The sequence below is a fragment of the Carassius gibelio genome, chromosome B21, assembly GCF_023724105.1.
Source record: "Carassius gibelio isolate Cgi1373 ecotype wild population from Czech Republic chromosome B21, carGib1.2-hapl.c, whole genome shotgun sequence".
Classification (NCBI taxonomy): Eukaryota; Metazoa; Chordata; class Actinopteri; order Cypriniformes; family Cyprinidae; genus Carassius; species Carassius gibelio.
Window position 1 is genome coordinate 16,099,622 of NC_068416.1, and position 21,868 is coordinate 16,121,489.

General features: G+C 36.5%; 1 protein-coding gene and 1 long non-coding RNA gene across 5 annotated transcripts in view; one reads left to right on the plus strand and one right to left on the minus strand.

The window, feature by feature from the left end:
• Positions 1 to 21,868, minus strand: part of LOC127985868 (cell adhesion molecule 1) — a 296,550-nt gene that overhangs the window by 36,211 nt on the left and 238,471 nt on the right. For 3 of the 4 annotated variants that reach the window (XM_052588073.1, XM_052588074.1, XM_052588072.1), the window contains one exon: positions 4,892 to 4,975. The exons of the other annotated variant lie outside the window; for it this stretch is intronic. In XM_052588073.1, the coding sequence (XP_052444033.1) occupies positions 4,892 to 4,975 (84 nt within the window). The remainder of the gene's footprint in view (positions 1 to 4,891; positions 4,976 to 21,868) is intronic. 4 annotated transcript variants of the gene reach the window in all.
• On the plus strand, positions 8,284 to 13,786 carry LOC127985869 (uncharacterized). The gene is made up of 4 exons (XR_008160700.1): positions 8,284 to 8,460; positions 9,372 to 9,526; positions 9,699 to 9,768; positions 13,303 to 13,786. It is a non-coding gene; the product is annotated as an uncharacterized LOC127985869 (long non-coding RNA).

The following is a 21,868-nucleotide window of genomic DNA, read 5'->3' on the forward strand; positions in this document are numbered from 1 at the left end:
TGATCCTCTAACTAAACACTAGTTAAACACTAACACTCTGTTCTTTTTCTATTCTATCTACTTGTTTTCTTATATATATATATATATATATATATATATATATATATATATATATATATATATATATATATATATATATATATATATACCTAACATCAAGGTTTTATATATACATACAGTCTTGGTAACAGAATGCATAGCAAGGTTTTATATATATATATATATATATATATATATATATATATATATATATATATATATATATAAAACCTGACTAATGTGTTCTGTGTTAGACTACCCAAGACTTGTCACAACACTTGCATATTATTGCTCTTTTGTTGATTTGGATTGTTTCTTTTGTCCTCATTGTAAGTCGCTTTGGATAAAAGCATCTGCTAAATGATGAAATGTAAATGTAACTACACCTTTAACGTTATATTTATCAATCCCTAAAAACGTAAAAGAGAGACTGAAGGTGAGGTTTGCATCAATGTCCTCATGTTCATGAATATAACATTCAGTTTACTTTGTCATCTGCTTTTCATTGGCAATAACTATCCAATGACACCCTTCATGATTTCTCAGCACTGAATGCTCTGTATACTTAAATTGTATTTCCCATTTAACCAAATGAAGAAGGAATGTGTTCTCGGTATAATTTGCAGCTAAATACATTAGGCATCTGTTTGAGTATATGACTGACTGGGACAGTAATGAGCAAATGGATAAGGTTTATTTTTTCATTAAGAGTTTATTATTTATCTGTTTGTATTTAGGCAGCCTGTGATGTCAGGCAGGTTCATGCTTGGCTGGCTTAACATTCTCCAGAGTTCTACCATCCTATTTCCAGTTAGCCATCATAGAATGTAATCATAGCTCCCATAACAATACACCTCTACATAAAAAAGACTTATTGGGAGCATTTCTGTGTTTGCATGACGCTAAGTGCAATAAATTCTAGAGGATGGTCTCCCTGGGTTGTGTATCAAAGCTCTGCAGTGATTGTTTTCCCTGTGGTAATGCAATTGACCTTTAGTGAATTAGCCTTTTCTCTGCCAGCGAGCCATCTCTCTTTGTCTGGCTTGTATTCTGCAGCCGGAATCAGACAGGGAGAGAAATGGACTTCTATCTTATGTGCAAGTGCTTTTGCTGGGCAATTCATTTGTTCAATTCCAAAATCAGTTTACCAGATGGTGTTTATGCAATTTAAGCCCTGACAAAAGCACTTTTTTCTCCTCCCTCTCCTTCCCTTATTTTTATTTATTTATTTTTTGTTACTTGCTAAAATGAATCGGATGCAAAAAAAAAAAGAAAAATCTTATTCCCCAGTGTTTTATTAGCAAGGTTAACCATGTCATTAATGAGGTAAACATTGTTTTAGAAGTGCTTTTTGCAGTGTCCATTTATCTAGAATATTGCATTTGCTTTATAATGATACATAGTAATACTGAAACACATTATTTTACAGTGGCAATGCTACTTGTTTTGGAAAGCTGCTTGTAATATTTTCATTATTAGTGTTTGTTTAGGCAGTTATCACTAATGCTACTGCTCACACCAAAACATTAAACTTAGGGGTTAAAATAAATATAGGGGTTAAAAATAAAAAATCCTTACATTCACATAAACTAGCTGGTGTCAATTTTCTGTGCTCAACCTAAAATAAAAAATGAGGAAGAGATAGATTACAAAAGTAAAAGTGAGCAAGATAGCTCTAAAATAGAGGATCTCATTCACACAGAGCCTCTCAGCACAGCTCAGAATTACAGATTTTGGGACATAATATAAAAAAGGGGCTTGGCTACAAAAATAAACACAATAGTCTGGGGAAAATGGGGACATGAGGGGACTAAACAACACCTTCAGAGTCTTCATTCAGTCTTCCCTTTTTACTGTGGCTCAAAGTCACAGATAGATAAATGGATAGAAAGAGGGAGCAAATGACGGGAAGGGAGAAACGAGAGAGATGGAGGACAGATTGTGTTGTCAGTCAGAGAGAGAGAGAGGCAGAGGAAGAAATGCCTCATCTTTGATCAAATTTGCAAAAGCTTTGTGGGGGAAAAAGAGCTCTCAGAAATATCGATAAACATCCATTTCTGAGCGGTGTTTAGCGGAGAAAAAAGGCAATACAAATAGAAATTAATGACATCTGTCCCCATTGCATATGGTGGCAAGCAAGGCCCCTCCATTTAGCCATTTATTTTTTTGTGTAAATGGCAATTTAGTCATCTCTAAATGTCACCTCCTGAAGCTGTGGAGCACTTTAGCCTTGCGTTAGGGCTTTAATAGATTTTTTAAAAGTGCAGTATAGCCCATTCCATTTCTCTTATAGCCAGTTTATCAAAAATGTATTAAATTTCTAAGTGGACTCCACCTCTCTGGACTGATAAATTCATGTGGTGTTCCTGAACTATACACATCCAGCCAAAGGATAAATGAAATCAGCAGAAGGAGAGAGCAGTGTGGCTACTTAGGACCCACTCTTCCTGATGAAGTACATGGGCAAAATAGGATGCTCCTTAAGGGAAAAACGATAAAAACGTGGCCTGATATAGCATCGCTATAGGTCTACACGGCCTGTGGAAAGCATATCTGCTGCAGAGGCTTTGCCTGAATCATTTCACACAAACAATGCAACATATCTGTAATTGAATAATATTTTCCCTATCAGGGCTGTTTATCCACAGCGATGCCTGCAGGTTGGACCCCTGGAGGATCAATGTGTGCAGCAGGCAGCGATGTTAACGAGATTCATTCACCTCATTAATGAAGAAAGAGGGTGTGTCTCATTAGTATGCGTCATCGCTTCTTTCATTAAACACAATCATGTAGCCTAATCACGGCCGATTCATTTCACAGCCCTTTATAGATTCTCTCAAATCATTCGCACAAGTCGGTCCAAGATTTTGATTGCCCCCGGAACCGACGGCTGCTCCCACTCGGTTTCCCGAGTACACAACTAAACACGGAGACAAATCTCTAGCAATCTGCACGGTTTTCACTGTAATATAAAGAATTGCCTTGAGGAAGGAGAAAACTGAGAGAGAACCGATCTCAATCGGTTGCTTCAATATCACAATCATTACACGCAGCAAATTACATCAGGGTCTCTTTTAGAGATTGAAACCAGCAGCAACATTGATTTAGCTTTCCATCATCGGGGGCCGTATTAGCTTTTGTGTGCTTTTTATGTTGAGTAGAGTGGATTAGAGTAGCTAATGAGCTTGTGGTGGTCAGTATCGCAGGGGCATTCGTATTGTTCAGCAACAGAGCCGATTCTACAATAAGCAAGGTTCAAACAAACCCGGTGCGAAAAGAGCTGAAGTTAATTGTATTGACCATGCCGTGGCCATATGCCCAGTTTTCTAAGTGTGGTCCGTGGCCTGGCCATATGCACAGATTTGTCCCCCAGTCACGCATCTGTCTTTTTTAATCAATGCAGAAGCTATTTAGATGCTGATAAATGCAGCATAAGTTCAACAGGTGATGTCCAATTATTTAAATGGTCACTAAGGGTTAATAGTGGGCACTGCGTCACAGCACGTAAACAAACTGACTGAATATTACCATGTAGCCATCTGCTTTCTACAGTACCCTTCAAGATTTTGGGGTTTAAGGTTGTTGTTGTTTTTTTTCATTTTTGAAAGAAATAATAAGAGACTTTCAAAAAATCTTTACCAACCCCCAAACTTTTGAGTGGTAGTATATGTTAACATACTAATAATGTTGCAAGTACTGTAAACATTAAAACAATGAATATTTCAAAATTCACATTAAAAGGTTACTTCACTCAAATTCTTTATTGGTCTTCTTTTGGACTGTTGAACAGAATTGCACAGTGCTTGGACATTTATTAATACAACTCTCATTGGATTTGTCTGAAAGAATAACGTAATATACCCATAGAATGCCTCGAGGGTGAGTAAATCATGAGCTAATTTTCATTTTTTGGTGAACTATTTTTGTAGCAATAAAGCGAACTAAAGCAAGACTGCCGTTTAACTGCCGAGCAAATCAACACATACTGCTCCACATTTGTGCCCTTCTTTAATCATTCTTCTCCTGGAACATTTTCTGACTATTTACAACATTCCTATGGTTTAAAATAAACTCTCTGAGGCCTAGATTTTAGGTTCACCTACAACCTATCCAACTCGCACCCTGCAACCCTGACCACCACAAGCTTGCGATAACTAGAGAATGAAGGACTATGAGTACCGTATTTTATTTACATCATCATGACATTCAGAAGCCAATCAACTATAATCAACTGTATGTGATATACATGTGAAATATACTGATAAAAGACACATTAAGTCGCTTTGCATAAACAACAAATGTGATAATACGCTATTGCATACCAGATTGTAGTATAAAATGAATAGCATGGACAGGGATTTGATATAATGAAACAAACAAAACATGATTTTTGTATCATTATACCTGTGCAGTCGGATGTGGTTGGCTCGGTAAATGAGAAATCCAAACATGTACACGCTTGATCCCGGTTCCTCTTGGCCACAAAGACTCTGCAGTCATTGTCAGCCCACAGGAAACATAAAGGGGGTTCTGTAATCCCTGCACCAGACAGGCCTGGATACAGCGCCAGATCCTGATAAGATTACGCCGCTAAAGCAGCAAACTGGGCTAAAATTTGAGAGAATTGTGAAGGGAGCCAGCTCTGACATGTGGCACCGACAGCACTGCGAGCTCGGCCTAGCCCTGGCCTGTTCTCATATGGGACACTGTCCTATCTTAATCAGCGAGAGAATCTTATCAGGCCTGGCTAGCTGCTGGCAGCCTATCTGTCTCTCTCTCTTTCTCTCTCTCTCATCCACATGCACACACAAACACAGTCAGGTTGAGCAGGTGGACTGAGGTCATACCATACCTTGTATGATGTCTGGAGGGGAGGTTGTTGTGGAGATGGTGGTGGTGGTGGTGGTTGTGGGTTTAGGGGTTGTGGTAAGGGCATCTAGATGGAAAAACACAACAAAAAAAAACATGACATACGGGGAAAAAATCAGGAAAAACGAAACCAAACATGATCAAATCAACAACAATGAGAGACAGATTCGTGTTGTGTATTATGTGTAGCTTTACTCAACAGATGGTAAATTAGTCTATAAACTGTAGGTGAACTATTAAGCATAACTACTGTGCAAAATGAAATATTACTCTCTGGTGAAGAAGTCATTAGGAATGGCAACTTTGGGGAAAGTACTGCAAAGACATTTTTTTTGTGTGTGTGCGTGTGTAAACATTTACTGCTAATTTAGTGTTTGGGAAATAGAATAAAACAGCATTTAACAACAGTTAAAAGAAATCCAACCAAAATGAAATGATGACATGAGGGAATGATTAGAAATGAAGGAAAACATAAAATGCAGATGGTTATGCATTAAAAATGTCCATGCTAACAAATGACCATAGCCACGACACACAGAAGGGGTCCTGGCATACATTCTCCTGTTTGTTTTTTGCATTTTCACACTTCATTAGCTGCTTTCCCTCCCTACTATCTACTAATGTTGCTTCTGATTTAGCAATTTGTAGTGTGGAGTGCTGGACGCAATACTGATAGACCCCAGAGCCAGTTGCAGCGGTCGTGACAAGCTTAGCGTGTTTGATGTTGGCGAGTTAACTCAGCGGGTGTGTTAGCCAGTCCGGTGCATGGGGTGATCAGGATTTTTCATGGAGAGACAAACAGGCAAACATTAATGAAATGAGGAATGGGAAAGGAGGGCGCTCGGGCATGGGAGCGAGTGATGTTTCTCGGGGAGATAACAGGCGTGAAAAGCGGCATGGCCCACGCCACTGTTTGCCCAGCGCGTACAGACAGATACCACTGTGTTAACATCTGTGGTGGGGGAAATTGGTCGGCTGTCTCCCCTCCCCACTTTGTTGTCTGCGCTCCATCAAAAGAGCACGGTGGGAGCCCAAAAACGCTTCCACTCTCTAATGATAAACATCCAGCAGGATGAAGCAGAGAGGAACTCTGCCTCCATCTCCTCTGCTGATACACGGGATCACTCAGAAAATGGCAGCCATGTACTGCGTGCCATACACTACAGGGCTTTTAACCACACTAAACACTTGTTAAGGACACTTTTAGTCCTTAAAAGTATATACATGTAAAGTTATAATACAGTCTCAATCTGTCTGTCCGAATATACGCAACACAATATGCAATGTAACACAAAAGTATTTTGTATATTTTAAAGCATGTTACACATCGGATTAATATGTTCACATTACATTTTTAAAAGACCAATGACATTGTTTAAGACTGAAATTTGAATTGGAAGTGGAAATGTATGGAAACATATAAGTGAAGCATGTGTCTCACCTGGGCTAAAGATGAAATAAATGTGATTGTTTCACTTCATGAGAATTAAAACATTTTAAAATAACAATAAAGTAGTATATAGTTTATTGATATGCATGAAAGAGGCTGAGCGATGTCAGAATTTTAAAATAACTATGATACTATGGCCAGCTGTCACTTTAGTTAATAAAAAAAATAAATAATAATCACTGGATCACAAAAAAAACAACAACTTTAAAATGCATAATAAACATTATTTAATTAAGGTGATGTTTCAACAAATCAATGTGTTTTTTGTAAAAAGAGGTTTAAGCTATTTAAATAATTTGAATGGTGGTCCCATTTAGACTTTAAATACATTATTGTTCAAAGCTAAAATAAATAATAATAATAATAATAATAATAATAATAATAATAATAATAATAACAATAATAATAATAATAATAATAATAATAATAAAGTAAAACAGTATTCATTTATTCAATTGAGTATTAAAGTAATGGTATATTTAGTTTGACATTATTATGCTTTTTTTTTTTTTTTTTTTTTTTACCCTTACTACTGTAACACTTTTAATAGCACTATTATAGTGCCTTGGTCACACTTTATTTTAAAGGGTTCATTGGATGCTACATGCAGTTTTACAAATTGTTCAAAATGAAAAGTGTGTTGGCAGTGTGTGTACGCAACCACTCTATAATGATAAAAATATATATAGTTTTTCTTTTTTTTAACCTACAATTTTTTTTTACCCCGTTCTCAAATCGAGCTGATCTCAGATGCCTGTCTTTGTGACATCACACAGACAGGACCCTCCCACAATAGTTTCATTGACAATGGCATTTCAGCACAGACTGGACTGGCATCTTACCTCAGACCCACCCTGGGTGAGCTGTCATCAGTCCGCCATTGTCTCGACGCCAGAGCAGATGTAGACAATGACTCCTAAGCGATTGAGGTGTTCTGTTGTTGGATGTAATAATGAACATAGCAGTCGTCATTTACTCTTGCCATCTGAGCCACCGAGGACGCAGTGGATTACGTTTGTTTCTGAAAGGAATGCAACCCCGATCTACCTAAATGCGTTCATGTTTGCGCGATTCATTTGTGATCCAGCTTTACCAACAGAAGTGAGGATAAGGTTTTTTAAAAAACCTTTGCAAATCACCTTTCCTAATAATGTGCTAATAAGCAAGTTTCACAATGAATGTGGCTAAAGTAAACAGTCCCTCAGAGATCGACTCGGAAGAGAGGGGTGGAGTCAGCAGAGCTCATTTACATTACAGGAAAATGCTACAAAACGGCTTGCTCTGAAAAGAGCTGTTTTTGACATGGTAAAAACCAGTTTTTACACTACTATTGAAACATTTATCCAAACTATGTTACAGACTTTTCATTAAGTCCCTAAAGAATCATATCAACTTGTGAAAAATGGGCATCCAATGACCCCTTTAAGGTTAAATGCTTGCAATTAACAAACCATTAACTCTGACGTTTGTTTATTAACAGTTAGTAAGGTATTTGTTGAGTTTAGGTATGGGGTAGGATTAGGGATGTAGAATATGGTCATGCACAATATGTACTAATACACAGCCAATATGTTAATAATAGGCATGTTAATAATCAACTGGTTAATAGTGAGAATCAATCCATTTACTAAAGTGTTACCAATGTGGTGAATCTCTTATAATCATCACAACTAAATTTCTTTGATCAAAAATACAGTAAAACAGTGCTATTGTAAAATATTATTAACATTTTTATATAAATTTTCTATTTCACTATGTTTTAATATGCAATTCATACCTGCAATGATTTCCTTCAGAAATCATTCTAATATGCTGGCTCAAAAACATTTCTCATTACTATATATATATATACACTCAAAAAAATGATTTTTGCTCTTTGTTCAATTTAATTAATTAACATGAGCACATACAACATAACTCTTTGTAAAAATGGTGTCAACTTAATTATATTTAACAGAAACAATGTAATTTTCAAAAAATTAGGTTTACAAAATTTTTTTAAATTGAGTCAACAAGAATATTTTTTGTTCATCTTAACCGGATGCACGTCATCAACGGAAACGGATGCAGATGGATTGCTCAGCAGCGAACATGTGAGTTGGGTAAGTGGCCTTTTTTTCTTATCTTTCACCGTCCATCTAATTTTATTTAATTAACATATGCTTTCTTAATATCTTGTTGCATACCAGAAATTTATTTTTCTATAAGCACTGTATGAAAATAGCTCTTAAGTGTGTCGTTTGTAGCTGATGTTAGGTTTCTGGATTCAGCACGTGGTGCAGACTTTCTTTTTTTTCCTAAATGTATCAAATAACGTTAAAATGAAGAATCGCGGAACAAGAGAGAACAGAAAACCCTTCAGTACCATGAATTAATGTATAAAACCAGGGCCATAAGACATGCCCGATAATTAGAAATTGCCAAATTGTCCCCTAGGATTTTAAATTCTTACTCTGCATTCAGCTGTTGTTAGGGTGACAAAGTTTCAAATGTATATTTTAGGTCTTCCTCATCTATATTTAATTTATTGCTCGTCATTGTTAAAACGATTGAGATGCCAATCAAAGCGCACAGCAGCCAATCGAAGGCTTTAGATTAGTCACGCTTGTTAAGTTCACGTGCTCGTGACTGAATTCACCGCGTTCACGGAGTCTCTCGTCTTAAACAACAAATAGTGTTTTAGCGACGTAAGTATTACATTTCGCTGCTTCAGTAATTGTAAGTGGAGTTTTTGCATTTCTTCTGCTAGCTAGATTATGGTCATGGACCGACATTATGTCTGTGTAGTCAGCTAATAACGTTTTGTTTCTCCAAGCGCTTGTATGTGTAAGTTAATGTTATTCTGTTACTTGCGATTAATATATCAAGAGGAATAATCGAAAATGATTTCTGTCATAAATAAGTTGTCTCCCTGACCCTGTACTAAATATTTTTGTTTTCTTTGTAGCATTTTAACCTTTTTTGTCTTTGCTGAATTGCCCATAAACAAGACCTCTGTAACTTATGTCTTCAGATAAATGAATTTCATCGGATCACAACCCTTCCTTTACACTCCAAAATTCATGTCCAAACTGGATCTGTTCTCTGATGATCTGCTAAAAGTGTTTTCCAAAAAAGGGTGGAGTGTTTAGAAAAAAGATTCAAGATGTGATGCTGCCAATGTCTCAGGTAGTATTTTTATTTTTTTCAGTTTTTTTATAAATTGCTTTTTAATACAAGCTAATGATATAGTGCTCTGTAATGCATAATGGCTCAGAGATGTGTATTGGAGCGTGTCATGTATGAATATCAGAAACTTGAAAAAATGTTTTGTCTGTTTTCTTATAATGCCACCATGGAGACCAAGCAAGAGTGCATTCTCAAGGGGCTATGCATCTACCTGAATGAAGATGAATATGATGGAGTATTTGGTGAGTTCTTTTTCGTTACAGTTATCACAAGTAATAACAAACTTGACCTTGCAAAAGACGTGACATGTTTTTCAATTTAAAAGCAGAGACACTTTCTTTATATATATATATATATATATATATATATATATATATATATATATATATATATATATATACACGTTTGTATGTTTAAATATCAAAAGACATTCCCCATCAAAACTGCTGATGGGTAAAGAGTTAATGTACATTTTTAAATTTTAAAATATTGAGTAAATTGTAAAGCTCAGATATGAATTAAATGACTGATGTTAACTTCTCTTTAAACCTTTGTACTCCACACAGCCACTGGTTTAGGTTTACGTGATATCATCCTGTTTGATAAGCACAGTTCTTAATAGTCAATTCGATTCACCTTTATTTATGTAGTACTTTACACAATACACGTTGTCAAAGCAGCATAATTAAACAGGAAAATAGTTTGTCGGTAATGCAAGAGGACAATAACAAACAGTTTTTGTTTTGTTTTTTAAGAAAAAGTCAGTTCATTGATTATTCAGTGATGTCATCATCCAGTTCAACTCTCTTCCAATAGTGTCTATGCAATCAGTCAAGCATCCCCATTCGCCAAAGGTGGCAGTGGCAAGGAACCAAAACTTAAAGGGATAGTTCACTTTCAAATTAAATTTTGGTATGTTTTAGCTTACCTCAAGGACTTCCAAGATGTAGGTGTCTTTGTTTCCGCAGTAGTTTCCATTTTTATATTTTTAGGTCAAACTGTTCTTGTCTGTGACTCATATAATGGAGGTCTATGGTCACCACCTCAAAGAGCATGCACAGAGGAGTCCAAATTAAACAATTCCCCACCGTAAGTACACATTGATGACCTAAGACACGAAACGAGCGTTTTGTGTAAGAAAACAAACAGTATTTATATCGTTTTTACCTTTTGTACACAACCACGTCCAACTGATGTGAGGGCGCGAGTACTTCCTGTTGTGTGACGTGTGCGCGCTCTGGCTTAGTCTGCGCAAGCGCGGAAAGCACACTCATTGTTTACACTTACTGTCTATGGTTTACACAGAGATTTCTGAAGTGTTACCTTACACTGTGAAGATTTAAACATATTTATACGTACAGGAAATTGCAATGGAAGATGATTTCAATACATCGGCAGACAACGTTGAATTTGTTACCGCCATATTTGAACCAGAATACACAGATAAAGTACTCAGGAGCGATCATGGAAGCATCCGCTACGGCAGCACGTCTTCAAGCCTCAGAGACCGAGATCTCTTAAAAATTTGTGGTGTTTTAGTAGCAAGTGTTGAGATGCCAACAGAACTGGAGAGCATATGTTGTCACGAATGGAACAACTACAAGATGACGAGTACATTGACAGTATCGCATCACACACCTGCCTGACTGAAGATCCTGAGTTTTCTCCGCTGTTGAGCCGCAGCGTTTTGCACATTGTGTTTAGTATGCCACGTATAAACTGGAGGCGACGTCCAATGCCAGAAGGACCAACGATTATAGGGTGCATTATAAACAAATTAATAATTACAGTTACTGCATTATAGTTCAGACAATGCAGATTGGTGGGGTATTGTGTGGTAAACAGTAAACAATGAGTGATGTACACTCGCGAGAGATCGCTTCCGGTGCTTTCCGCGTTTGCGCAGACTAAGCCAGAGCGTGCGCACGTCACGTCAGGAAGCACTCGTGCACTCAGATCAGTTGGACATGGTTGTGTACAGGAGATAAAACCAAAATAAACAGTTCATTTTCTTACACAAACCGTTTGTTTCATGTCTTAGGTCATCAATGTGTACTTACGGTGGGGAATTGTTTAATTTGGACTCCTCTGTGCATGCTCATTGAGGTGGTGACCATAGACATCCATTATATTAGTCACAGACAAGAACAGTTTGACCTAAAAATATAAAAATGTAAACTACTACGGAAACAAAAAACACCTACATCTTGGATGCCCTTGAGGTAAGCTAAAACATACCAACATTTAATTTGAAAGTGAACTATCCCTTTAATTAGTGACAGAAATGGAAAATAAACTTTGGGAGAAACTTTACTTAATCTGGGTGCCAGTTCTCCTCTGGCCTGATGAAAACAGCAGTTTAATTCCAGGCTTCACGGGGAAGTCGTGGCCTAATGGTTAGAGAGTAGTACTTGCAATCTAAGCATTGTGAGTTTGAGTCTCGGGCCTGGAGCAATTGTGGGTGGGGGGAGTGCATGTACAGTTCTCTCTCCACCTTCAATACCACGACTTAGGTGCCCTTGAGCAAGGCATCAAACCCCCAACTGCTCCCCGGGCGCCGCAGCATAAATGATGAACACTGCTCCGGGTGTGTGCTCACAGTGTGTGTGTGTGTGTGTGTTCACTGCTGTCTGTGTGCACCTAGGATGGGTTAAAAGCAGAGCACGAATTCTTAGTATGGGACACCATACTTGGCCGTATGTCACGTCACACTTAAAAAAAACAAAAAAAAAAACAACTATATATATATATATATATATATATATATATATATATATATATATATATATCTTTAACATACAGAGTAATTACATTCCGTTTGTTCAGTAATAAATTAATATATTTTACAAGGCGCTCGTTTAGGTTAATGGCATTGCATCCATGTATGTTGGTTTGAAAATAAAGTGACTAATGATTTTATAGATGAAATTAAAGTACACAAACCTGTATTTTGGCAAAGATTTGCACCAATTTGGTGGTGCCAAGGACTGCGCTGTTCTTAAGAAAATTGAAAAAAAGCTTGTACTCAGTAACTCAACCGTTTTCAGAGAATGAGGGAAGGGTGTGCTGTCAGCAGTTGTTTTAATTGTGCCCAGTTTTGGTTAAAGATAAGTAATATTGATTTGAAATAAGTATCGGTAGCATTTTATAATATTGGTCCATTAGTTAACTAATTTAGTTAACATGATCTAAGCAAGAACAATCCTTCTACAGCATTTATGAATCTTAGTTGATGTTAATTTCAACATTTACTAATGCATTATTCAAATCAAAAGTTGTGCTTGTTAACATTAATGCACTGTGAATTACCATGAACTAACAATGAATAACTGTATTTTCATTAAGATTAACAAAGATGAATAAATACAGTAATGTATTGTTCATTGTTTGTTCATGTTACTTAATGAATTAACTAACATTAACTAATGGACATCATTCTAAAGTGTTACCGAAGTATCAATGGCTCTTGAGAATATCTGGTATTTTATAAATGTAATTTGTTAATGTCATCTAAATTAATTAAAAATTTCGAACAGTCACTGAGTGATAGTTAGAGATTTTAAGGAAGCATAGTTATTCATTGTTGTGATATTGACAAAGGCACTGTATTATTTTCCATTATAAAGTGGAACACAGTCTGCCAAAGGTGTTGAGTTGGGTTGTGATCTGGTGACCGAACGCCATAGCATTGTTTTAAGATGGCTCGTGACTGTATGAATGTGCTGTGGAAGTAGAGTTGTTCACTAAAAATAACTTTTTTTTTTTTTTTTTCAAAGGATGATAACCCTGCAAGAACCGAAGCGGACATGAAGAAGACCTTTTAGGGATTCTGTGATGTAAAGCATGAATTTGCTGATTCAACAGAAGACCCTGAAGATATCTGCATTGTGCTGGAATATGTGGAGGTGCTTTCTGGTTTAGGTAATGTAGCATTGGCTACAGCCATGCTACTTGGACTAATATACTCTTTAAATCTTACTCATCCACAGGAGATCCATTACACTTTTAAGGTGCTCCAAAAAATGATTCTCGAGCTGAACTTGTGTAAATTGTCTGCCAAAGCACAGGCGCAGAAAACAAAACTCTTCACTTAGGTGTGCTGTGCTTGAGGATCCCTTTGTGAATGCTGTGTTTTATTTCCTTGTATGCTCATGTGATTTTGTTGTATCTGAATTTTTGCACGATGAGCAGAGGTGATTACGTCTCTCAATCACATTTAATATCATGTTTAAGAAAACAAAATAAAATAACATTTTGTTATATTCTTATATGCTCATGTTTTATTTGAATTGTCATTTTTGTAACTTAATGAGCATGTTTAATTGCCATATTTGCAGTTTTAAGCAAGAAGACACTCAAGGTTAAATGTGCTCGTGTTTTAAATACAGATTTTTACTAAATGGATTGACTTTTAACATATTGACTTTCTTCACAGTAGACTATAGGTATACAGTAAAAAGGTTTTAATGTAATAGAACACAATTATTTCACTTTCATTTGGAAGTAACTGTAGAGTAAGTTAGATAAGTGTAATGATTTAAATTGTTTCTAGTATGCAGTACAAAAATGTTTGTAGTTGACATTGCATTGTTAGATATAGTAGACATGACCAAACTGAATGTAGTTAACATGGCATTATTTTATATAGTAGGCATGACAAAATTCAGAGTAGTTAACCTGACACAACTTTCTCTATTAGGCATGGCTAAACTTTATCTAGTAGAATGGACCAATTTTCTTCTTGTCGTCTTGACTAAAATAATTTAAGTTTACACAACAAGATTACAACAAATCATTTCAAACTAATTCGATATTGTTTGGAAAATGTAATTCAATTTCGTGGAAAAGTTTACTCAAATTTTTTTAAGTTCATTCAACAACTTTTTTTTTTGAGTGTATATATATATATATATATATATATATATATATATATATATATATATATATATATATATATATATATGTATGTATGTATGTATGTATGTATATATGTATATATATATATATATATATATATATATATATATATATATATATATATATATATATATATATATATATAATAGAAACATTACTAATCTATCGAAACCGATTAAACAACAAGAAAGCACATTTCTTCTTCATAATAACCCAAAAATACAGTATTCACTTTTGCACTCTCTTCATCTCTTTAAGATATAGGAGTGGATGTGACTGCTTTACTGGACGTTCTGAGGGAAAAGATACTTTCAAAGATTTGTATGTTTGGCATGCCAATAAAAAAATGTAATGGATCACAGGTTTCAGCTGTAAGTTGTTACCTGTCTCAAACTACACTGATTCACACGGCAATTGCAACTAGGTGAAAATTTCTCTCCCAGACAACTTCCAGAAGTGCATAACCATGTGGATTTCTCATGCTTGTGATGAAGTATACCAGCAAACTGAACCTGCTAAACTGTGTAGGATTTAAAAATAATCATGCATCTGAAAGCACAGGGCTAAAGTGTTTAATATTTTGACACACTCGGCCATCCTTAATATCCTATGGCAAAAAGGGAAAAGGAAACAGCTGACCAAGGAAACTCCGCAAGCAGTCAAGCATGGCAAATACAGGCTAACGAAGAGCTATAGAGGTCACTTTACAAGCAGCAGCACATTTTATCAATAGGCACTATAGACTACATTTGCATTAAATAATGTGTGCTGAGCCTGAAAACCTTAATTCTGTATGAACTAGCAGACACATAAATGTTTTAATATAGAAAGATGGAGAAACCGAAACCCTACTTAACACACGTTCGCATTAACTCAGCGGAGGGCCAACTTTATTGGCTTCACTCCATTATGAATTGTAAATGCCTAACAGATGTTTGAGATCACTGGTGTCAATAGCTCATTAAAAACTTGGCAGGCCGATTGGATCTATAACTCACCGCATTTAGGAACAGCCCATTTTAGTACAATTTTTTGTAGCTATCTTTTTAAAAGGCAAACTGATGCCCTGAGTATCAGGGCTTATTGACTTTCACAGTGCATACCTGCCATGTCATCCCAGCGTGTGTTTATTACAGCACATTATGAATCATAGCAACGGGCCGGGGCGCGTGTGTGTAGCAGGCTCATTAAACCCAGGCCACTGCAAAATACTGCCGGTTACACCGATTCCCCAGACACGCAAACGCTAACACTAGGATGAGAACTCATATTTTACTCCCTCCCTCGCTGAGCCACTTGCTAAAACGGCACATCTCCCAAATGAGATGCGGACCAACGCATGAGTGGCTCGCAGACGCAAGGAAGGGTATCAGGAGAGCGAGGTACATACGAGGAGCTGACTAGATGAGTACTTTAATCGGCATGGCATTTCTCGGCATGTCCTGGGACTCCTAATGGATAACAGTCATTCAGGAACGACACGAAGAGGGAAAAACACACGTGAGTAATAGTGTGATTAGCAATGGGTGCTCAGGGCTGTTGATTTGCCCATCAGCAACCTTCTGTCATCAGGAAGCTTTATGTGTTTGTTCAAGGAGATTTTCGCTTGCTGTAGCAAAACTAGCAAGAGCAGGGGAGAGAGCTTAACCCAAATATTGCAAAGTGTGGGATTCTTTGGGGCTAGGCGGCAGTTTTAGGCTTTGCTCCCTTTGGAAAAAGTATAAACACACACACACACACAAACAAATAAATAAAACATTGGGATATCGTATAAACACACACACACACACACACAGAAAGAAAAAAATGCTGGAAAGAAATACCAAGATGTGCATAAATTGCACAGTCAGATAAATTTCTTATCCGGTAAGAAATCATGTGCGTAAACTACAATGGAAACACTTTTACTGAATAAATACCTTAATGTGCATCAAAAAGACATGTGACTTTGCAATGGGACAGCATAAATCTGGACCAACCAACAGACCCATCTCATTGCACAGCATCTGAAATGCTAGTTTTGTCATTCTGAAATGCTTGAGCAAGGCCTTGTCAAAGTGCTTCGTTATAATTAACTCCCAGAAATGCATTCCCAAGCAGCAGGCTCTGAAAATAATATAATGTGACCATATTTCAGCTGTGCACTCTGAAGCTCGTGATTTATGATTTACAAAAATAATTATACAGTGTCTTCCACTACTGCAGCAAATAAGATTTTTCTTCAAGATATTTAGCAAAAGTTAATCAGGAAATTAAAATGTTCTTCTCTTCAACTCGCTGGATGGGAACTGTGCTTTACTTTTAATAATTTTTTTTTTTTATGCAATATTCCAATTTTCCACATTTAAGTTTTATTTGTAACTATGGATGCAAACATAGCTAGTGGTACTCTAAATAAGACACGTGTATCACTGGATTTCCTCTAGGTGGTACACATAGCAAAAATCACCAAAACCCAAAAACAAAATAAATAAATAAATAAATAAAATATATGTAAAAAATTCAATTATATATATATATATATATATATATATATATATATATATATATATATATATATATATATATATATATATATATATATATATATAGTTTGATTTTCTGATTTGAAGAGAGTTGATACTCCGGAAAATTTTAAGAACCACTACACTAGAAAATAACCTGTTAGGATCTGCACGCTATTACCAGAGGTGGTAAACATATGCAGAAACATATGCAAGGAAATTCCCTCCAACTGTTTAGTAAGGACATTATATCAGTAAATGGTAGAAGTGGCACATTTGCCTTGCTATAGTGTAAATTCAATTAGAGTGCATTCCTCCTCCATAGATTGCACATTCCTCCTCTTTGTAAATCAGTAAGCAAGAGAGGTGAGTGAACAGCGTAAAATAACAATAAGTACCTGCAAATCTGACACTGGCAGCAGCACTGAAGCGATCGACTCCAATGAAAGGCTAATGAAGGGAGGGCTTAGGAGACGGCCCTTGTTAATGACTTTGGCAGACGGGATAAAATGGGTGTGGATGGTAGAGACTCCTCTGCCTTTGAGCTATGAGACATAAAAGCACTTAAAACTGCACCCACCCTGCCAGCTGAACCGTGTTATGAGAGATTTATGAAATGTTTCTCAATAATTACAAAGCAACTCTACAGTATGATAACTTCTACAAAAATGCAACAAGTGCCTATTCTGTAGAACAGAGAGTAATGCCTCTGTGGGAATGAATGCATTTATTTAAATTACTTCATTGAATTTAATGTTGACTTGGAATTTGGAACTTGGAATTTAACATTTAACATTTTACCATTTATCATCCACAGTTATCCAATTATCCATGGTTACGAAACTTTGTACTTTTACATCAACAACTAGCATATAATTCAGTAGGAAAATGTGCAGCTTAGATACGAAAGCCTGCACGTCATTTGGAATGCATTCTGTCATCTTCAGACATCCAGCAGGAAGGTTTTACATTGCCAACTCTAATACGGCACATTTGCATGTCTGAATTCACAGATGACTAGATTTTTGAATGGCTGGCTGCCGAGGTCGTGTTTGACAGCAGCCAAATTTATCAGGGCAATCTGACTTTTATATGTGTGTGTCACCAATCCGATGAATTGTAAGGGAAACACTGATTGGTGCGAATTGAATTAAAGTGAGCAAGCTATAAGAACAGAGGGAAAGTATGGAGTTAAGTGATTTAGGGCTCCATCATTATAGCACAGGGATTGGACTGGACCCATCATGACAGCAGTGTAGATTGTTTTTTTTTTTCCTTTCCCTACATATGTTGAGCTCACTGGACCGAGACTGGATCTTCTCGAGTTACATGCACTGCTAGGAAGACTGCTGTTCCTCCAGCTGTTCTTTCTCAGCACTCTTTTTGCGCTACACATGTTGTTGGATATAAGGGACAATTAGGTGCCGCAAACAAGTCTGAGGCTTGTCACAAAATCAGGCTGTTTATCAATCTCCATGCAATGTGTTTTCAGCAAGCTGTGTTGAATCCACATTGGTTTACGTACGAGGGTTGAGGATTTGGGCTTACACTAAAACAAATATCTGTTTATGCTTGCCATTTACACAAACACAAAGGGGATTCCCTCGGAGGATGCTGTACTTTGGCTTGTGGTTGGATATAAATTTCCATAACCACAAGCATATTATTCAGGGCTCCCAACTTGTTTCCATTTGTCAGATCTTTCCAGTGATTTGAGAATATTGGTTAGGATAATAAAACAAAACACTTTTGAGCGATTTATGAATGAATCATTTAAACTGAGGATGAGTCAATTTGATAGATTCATTCAAGATATACACCTAAAAAATGTTTAATTATGTCATCTTGTGTCATTACTTAATGTTGATAACCAAACAATTTTGGTTCCCAATGACTACCATTGTCATGTCTGGGCACACAAGGGAAATTAAAATGCCGAGAATTGAACTGAAACAGGACCATTTTCATTTTTGGGTGAACTATCCCTTTAAAATTAACTGACAAGAACAGTACAAATCAGACTATAACTCACAAATAAAGTTTACTCTACAGAAGAACAATATTTAGCCTATTAAATGTTTTAGGTCAGAGCATAATTAGAAAAATTTTACTTTTCCAGGCCCTGAAAACACAATTATACCATGGGAACCCTGATTCTTGACCCACCTAGTGAACAAAATCATGTTTGTGTCTGGGTTCAGCATGCACTCTAAGCGCAGTTAAGGAAGTGCATTGTCGTGATCGATTTTTGCAGGGCGGCTGTGAGATACCAAGGAAAGCCCTCTAAGCATGGAGGAATTGTTACAGAGAGGAAACGTGAGTGAGGGTGACAAGCAGAGGAGGAGTGCGCAATATTAAAGGCCAGGGCTGTGAAGGCAAAGGTAGTCTTTATTAGGTTAGAGGCGCTCCGTAAACTTGTTACAGGCCGGTGTGTTAGATCTCATTCCCCCGCAGGGGCATGCTGGGATGGGGGCCCTGGAAAATGTCTCAGGGAATGTTTTTTTCCCCCATAACCAGTTTAGTGCCAGCCACCCTCCAAGTGTTCTCCATCACTTAGCTTCACAACAGTTGGGGAACAAACGCATTAGAGAAAAATTGCCTCTGCAGTACATCTGTTCTGGCTGTCTATCGAGGGCCTAGGAAGATCTGCTACCACAAACCGAGAATCTGATATTAATTCTAATGTGTTGCATGCTTTGCTCCCCATTCATAAGCAAACAATGACACAAATAATGATAACATTAAATTGAAATTTAAAAAGTTAAAATTGCATTATTTTAATAAATGGATGAATAAATAATTAAAATGTACTTTTTTTACATAGTGTCTTAAAAAACGAGTAAAGTTGATTAATTAAAATGTCAAAAATAATAAATTGTAGACTATAAATTATTAAAAAAAATTACATTTAAATCCAAAATGTTAAATAAAAGATTTGATGAATGAATTAAATACGATAAAATTAATGGGCAGATTTACAAAACGGGAAATTAGCATTAACACACAATTCCATAAAAGCGCAGGTGGGAGGGGAAAATTCTGAGGTACAGATTGCTTTAATAATGCTTTTTTGGGATGTTAAATAATGGCGCGAACACCAGTAATTTCATGAGTGTAAACGTTAGTTTATCATGTTGCATGAATCAATTTAATATTCTCGCCTATAAATTTTGCATCTGTACGGAGCCCCGCACATAACATGCAGGAAAAAAATAGTAGGTTAAATCGTGTGCACGATTTACTAATTCGTTCCCTCAATGTACTAAAACGTGCACACGATTACTATTGCATTCCCTCGATTTATAAATAGTGCGCACGATTTACTAATTCGTTCCGCCATAGTAAATCGAGGGAACGCAATTGTAATCGTGTGCACATTTTACTACATTGAGGTAACGAATTAGTAAATCATGCACACAATTTATTTATTTTTTCTTGCATGTCATGTACAGGGCTCTGTACATCTGAAAGAGAAACTCCAACAAATGCATATGCAATAAGGTCAGGTGCAGAAAAATAACTGTCCACAGCTTTTCAGAGCCAATTCTTCACTGTGCACCTTTTGTAAATCCTGACAATACTAGTTTAATGCAACTAATCTTCAAAAATCCACTAGTCCAAAAATCTGGACCTTAATGTTCAAATTATTTTACATTTTGTATGTAATAAAGTGGCTTTTTTAAACCTTTACAGCATAAATCATGCGACAAGTCTTAGTTTGATCAGTCCATTTGAGTATCACCTTCCTTACAGCATTTGCTTTATACTATATACATATCTACACACCCTCATGATTCTCAAGATGCTTTTGATACAACTAAATGCTTGGTGATTACTGACTGTCAAATTTCCACTTCAATTTCTATTGTAATTTTCAATAATAATTAATAAAAAAAACTATACGTCAGGATGAAATTTCAATTTGAAAATTAGTTATAACATACTTGGTGTTTTTCTCATTTTCATCATTTCGACAATAAGTAAGCCAAGACCACCAGTGGTGCCCTCTCAAAATATTTCCATGAACCTGAATAATGGCTGCAACGATTTTGGCGAGTGATGGCATGGCGCCATTTGACAAGTTGCATCTAATCTGCAGATTTATTATTATAAAGAAGGGCTGAACATGTTAACAACCCTTATAGAAGTTACATAAGGCCATGCATGAAAAGCTTCATAATTACCCTTCCGATATGGCATGCATTACATATGCCTGCTGTATGAAAACGTTTCCTCACCGAGACAGCTTGCTAAATGCTCATTTTGCCTTCCCTTTAACATCTCTGTAAAACAGAGTTTATTTGAACAGTGCCTCAATGAATGCCGTAATATGCAAAGTATGCAAGAAGCGCTGTGGGTCTTGCTAAATGTGTCAGGGCCACCATGTTTGTAATACACAGATGTCATCCTATTAATGTGAGGGAGAATAATTATAAGACTATAGAGCACCCAGATGTCACCAATGCCGGTTTTTATGAGCGTACATGTATGTGTGTGTCGAATATATTTGAATGTCACTCTGTTAATATAACAGAGAAGCATGATGCTAGATTAAATGGTGACAGCCTCTGTTTCTGCATTAGCAATTCTAATGTCAGATACTGTATCAAGGTTGAATTGTGTAAATATTAAAAGCAGCATCAGATGTAGAATTCATAAAATGTCCTGATAGTGTGTGTTATATTGAACGCTGTTTTTGAGCTCTCACAGCACCATACGTGGCTGTGTCACTCTCTCTTCTATTCTGTTGGTTCAACTGTCATGAATTTCTCGTGGAACGACTGCCAAGCCGCTCATGGGAGAAACGTGTGAAAAGCCTGTTGCAATTACTGGTGCATTTGCACTTCGTGCTGGGGCAAGTTTTTGGAACACGCACAACCTGGGCAAAGCCAAGTTTCTGTGGAGACCCACCAGCAGCAAT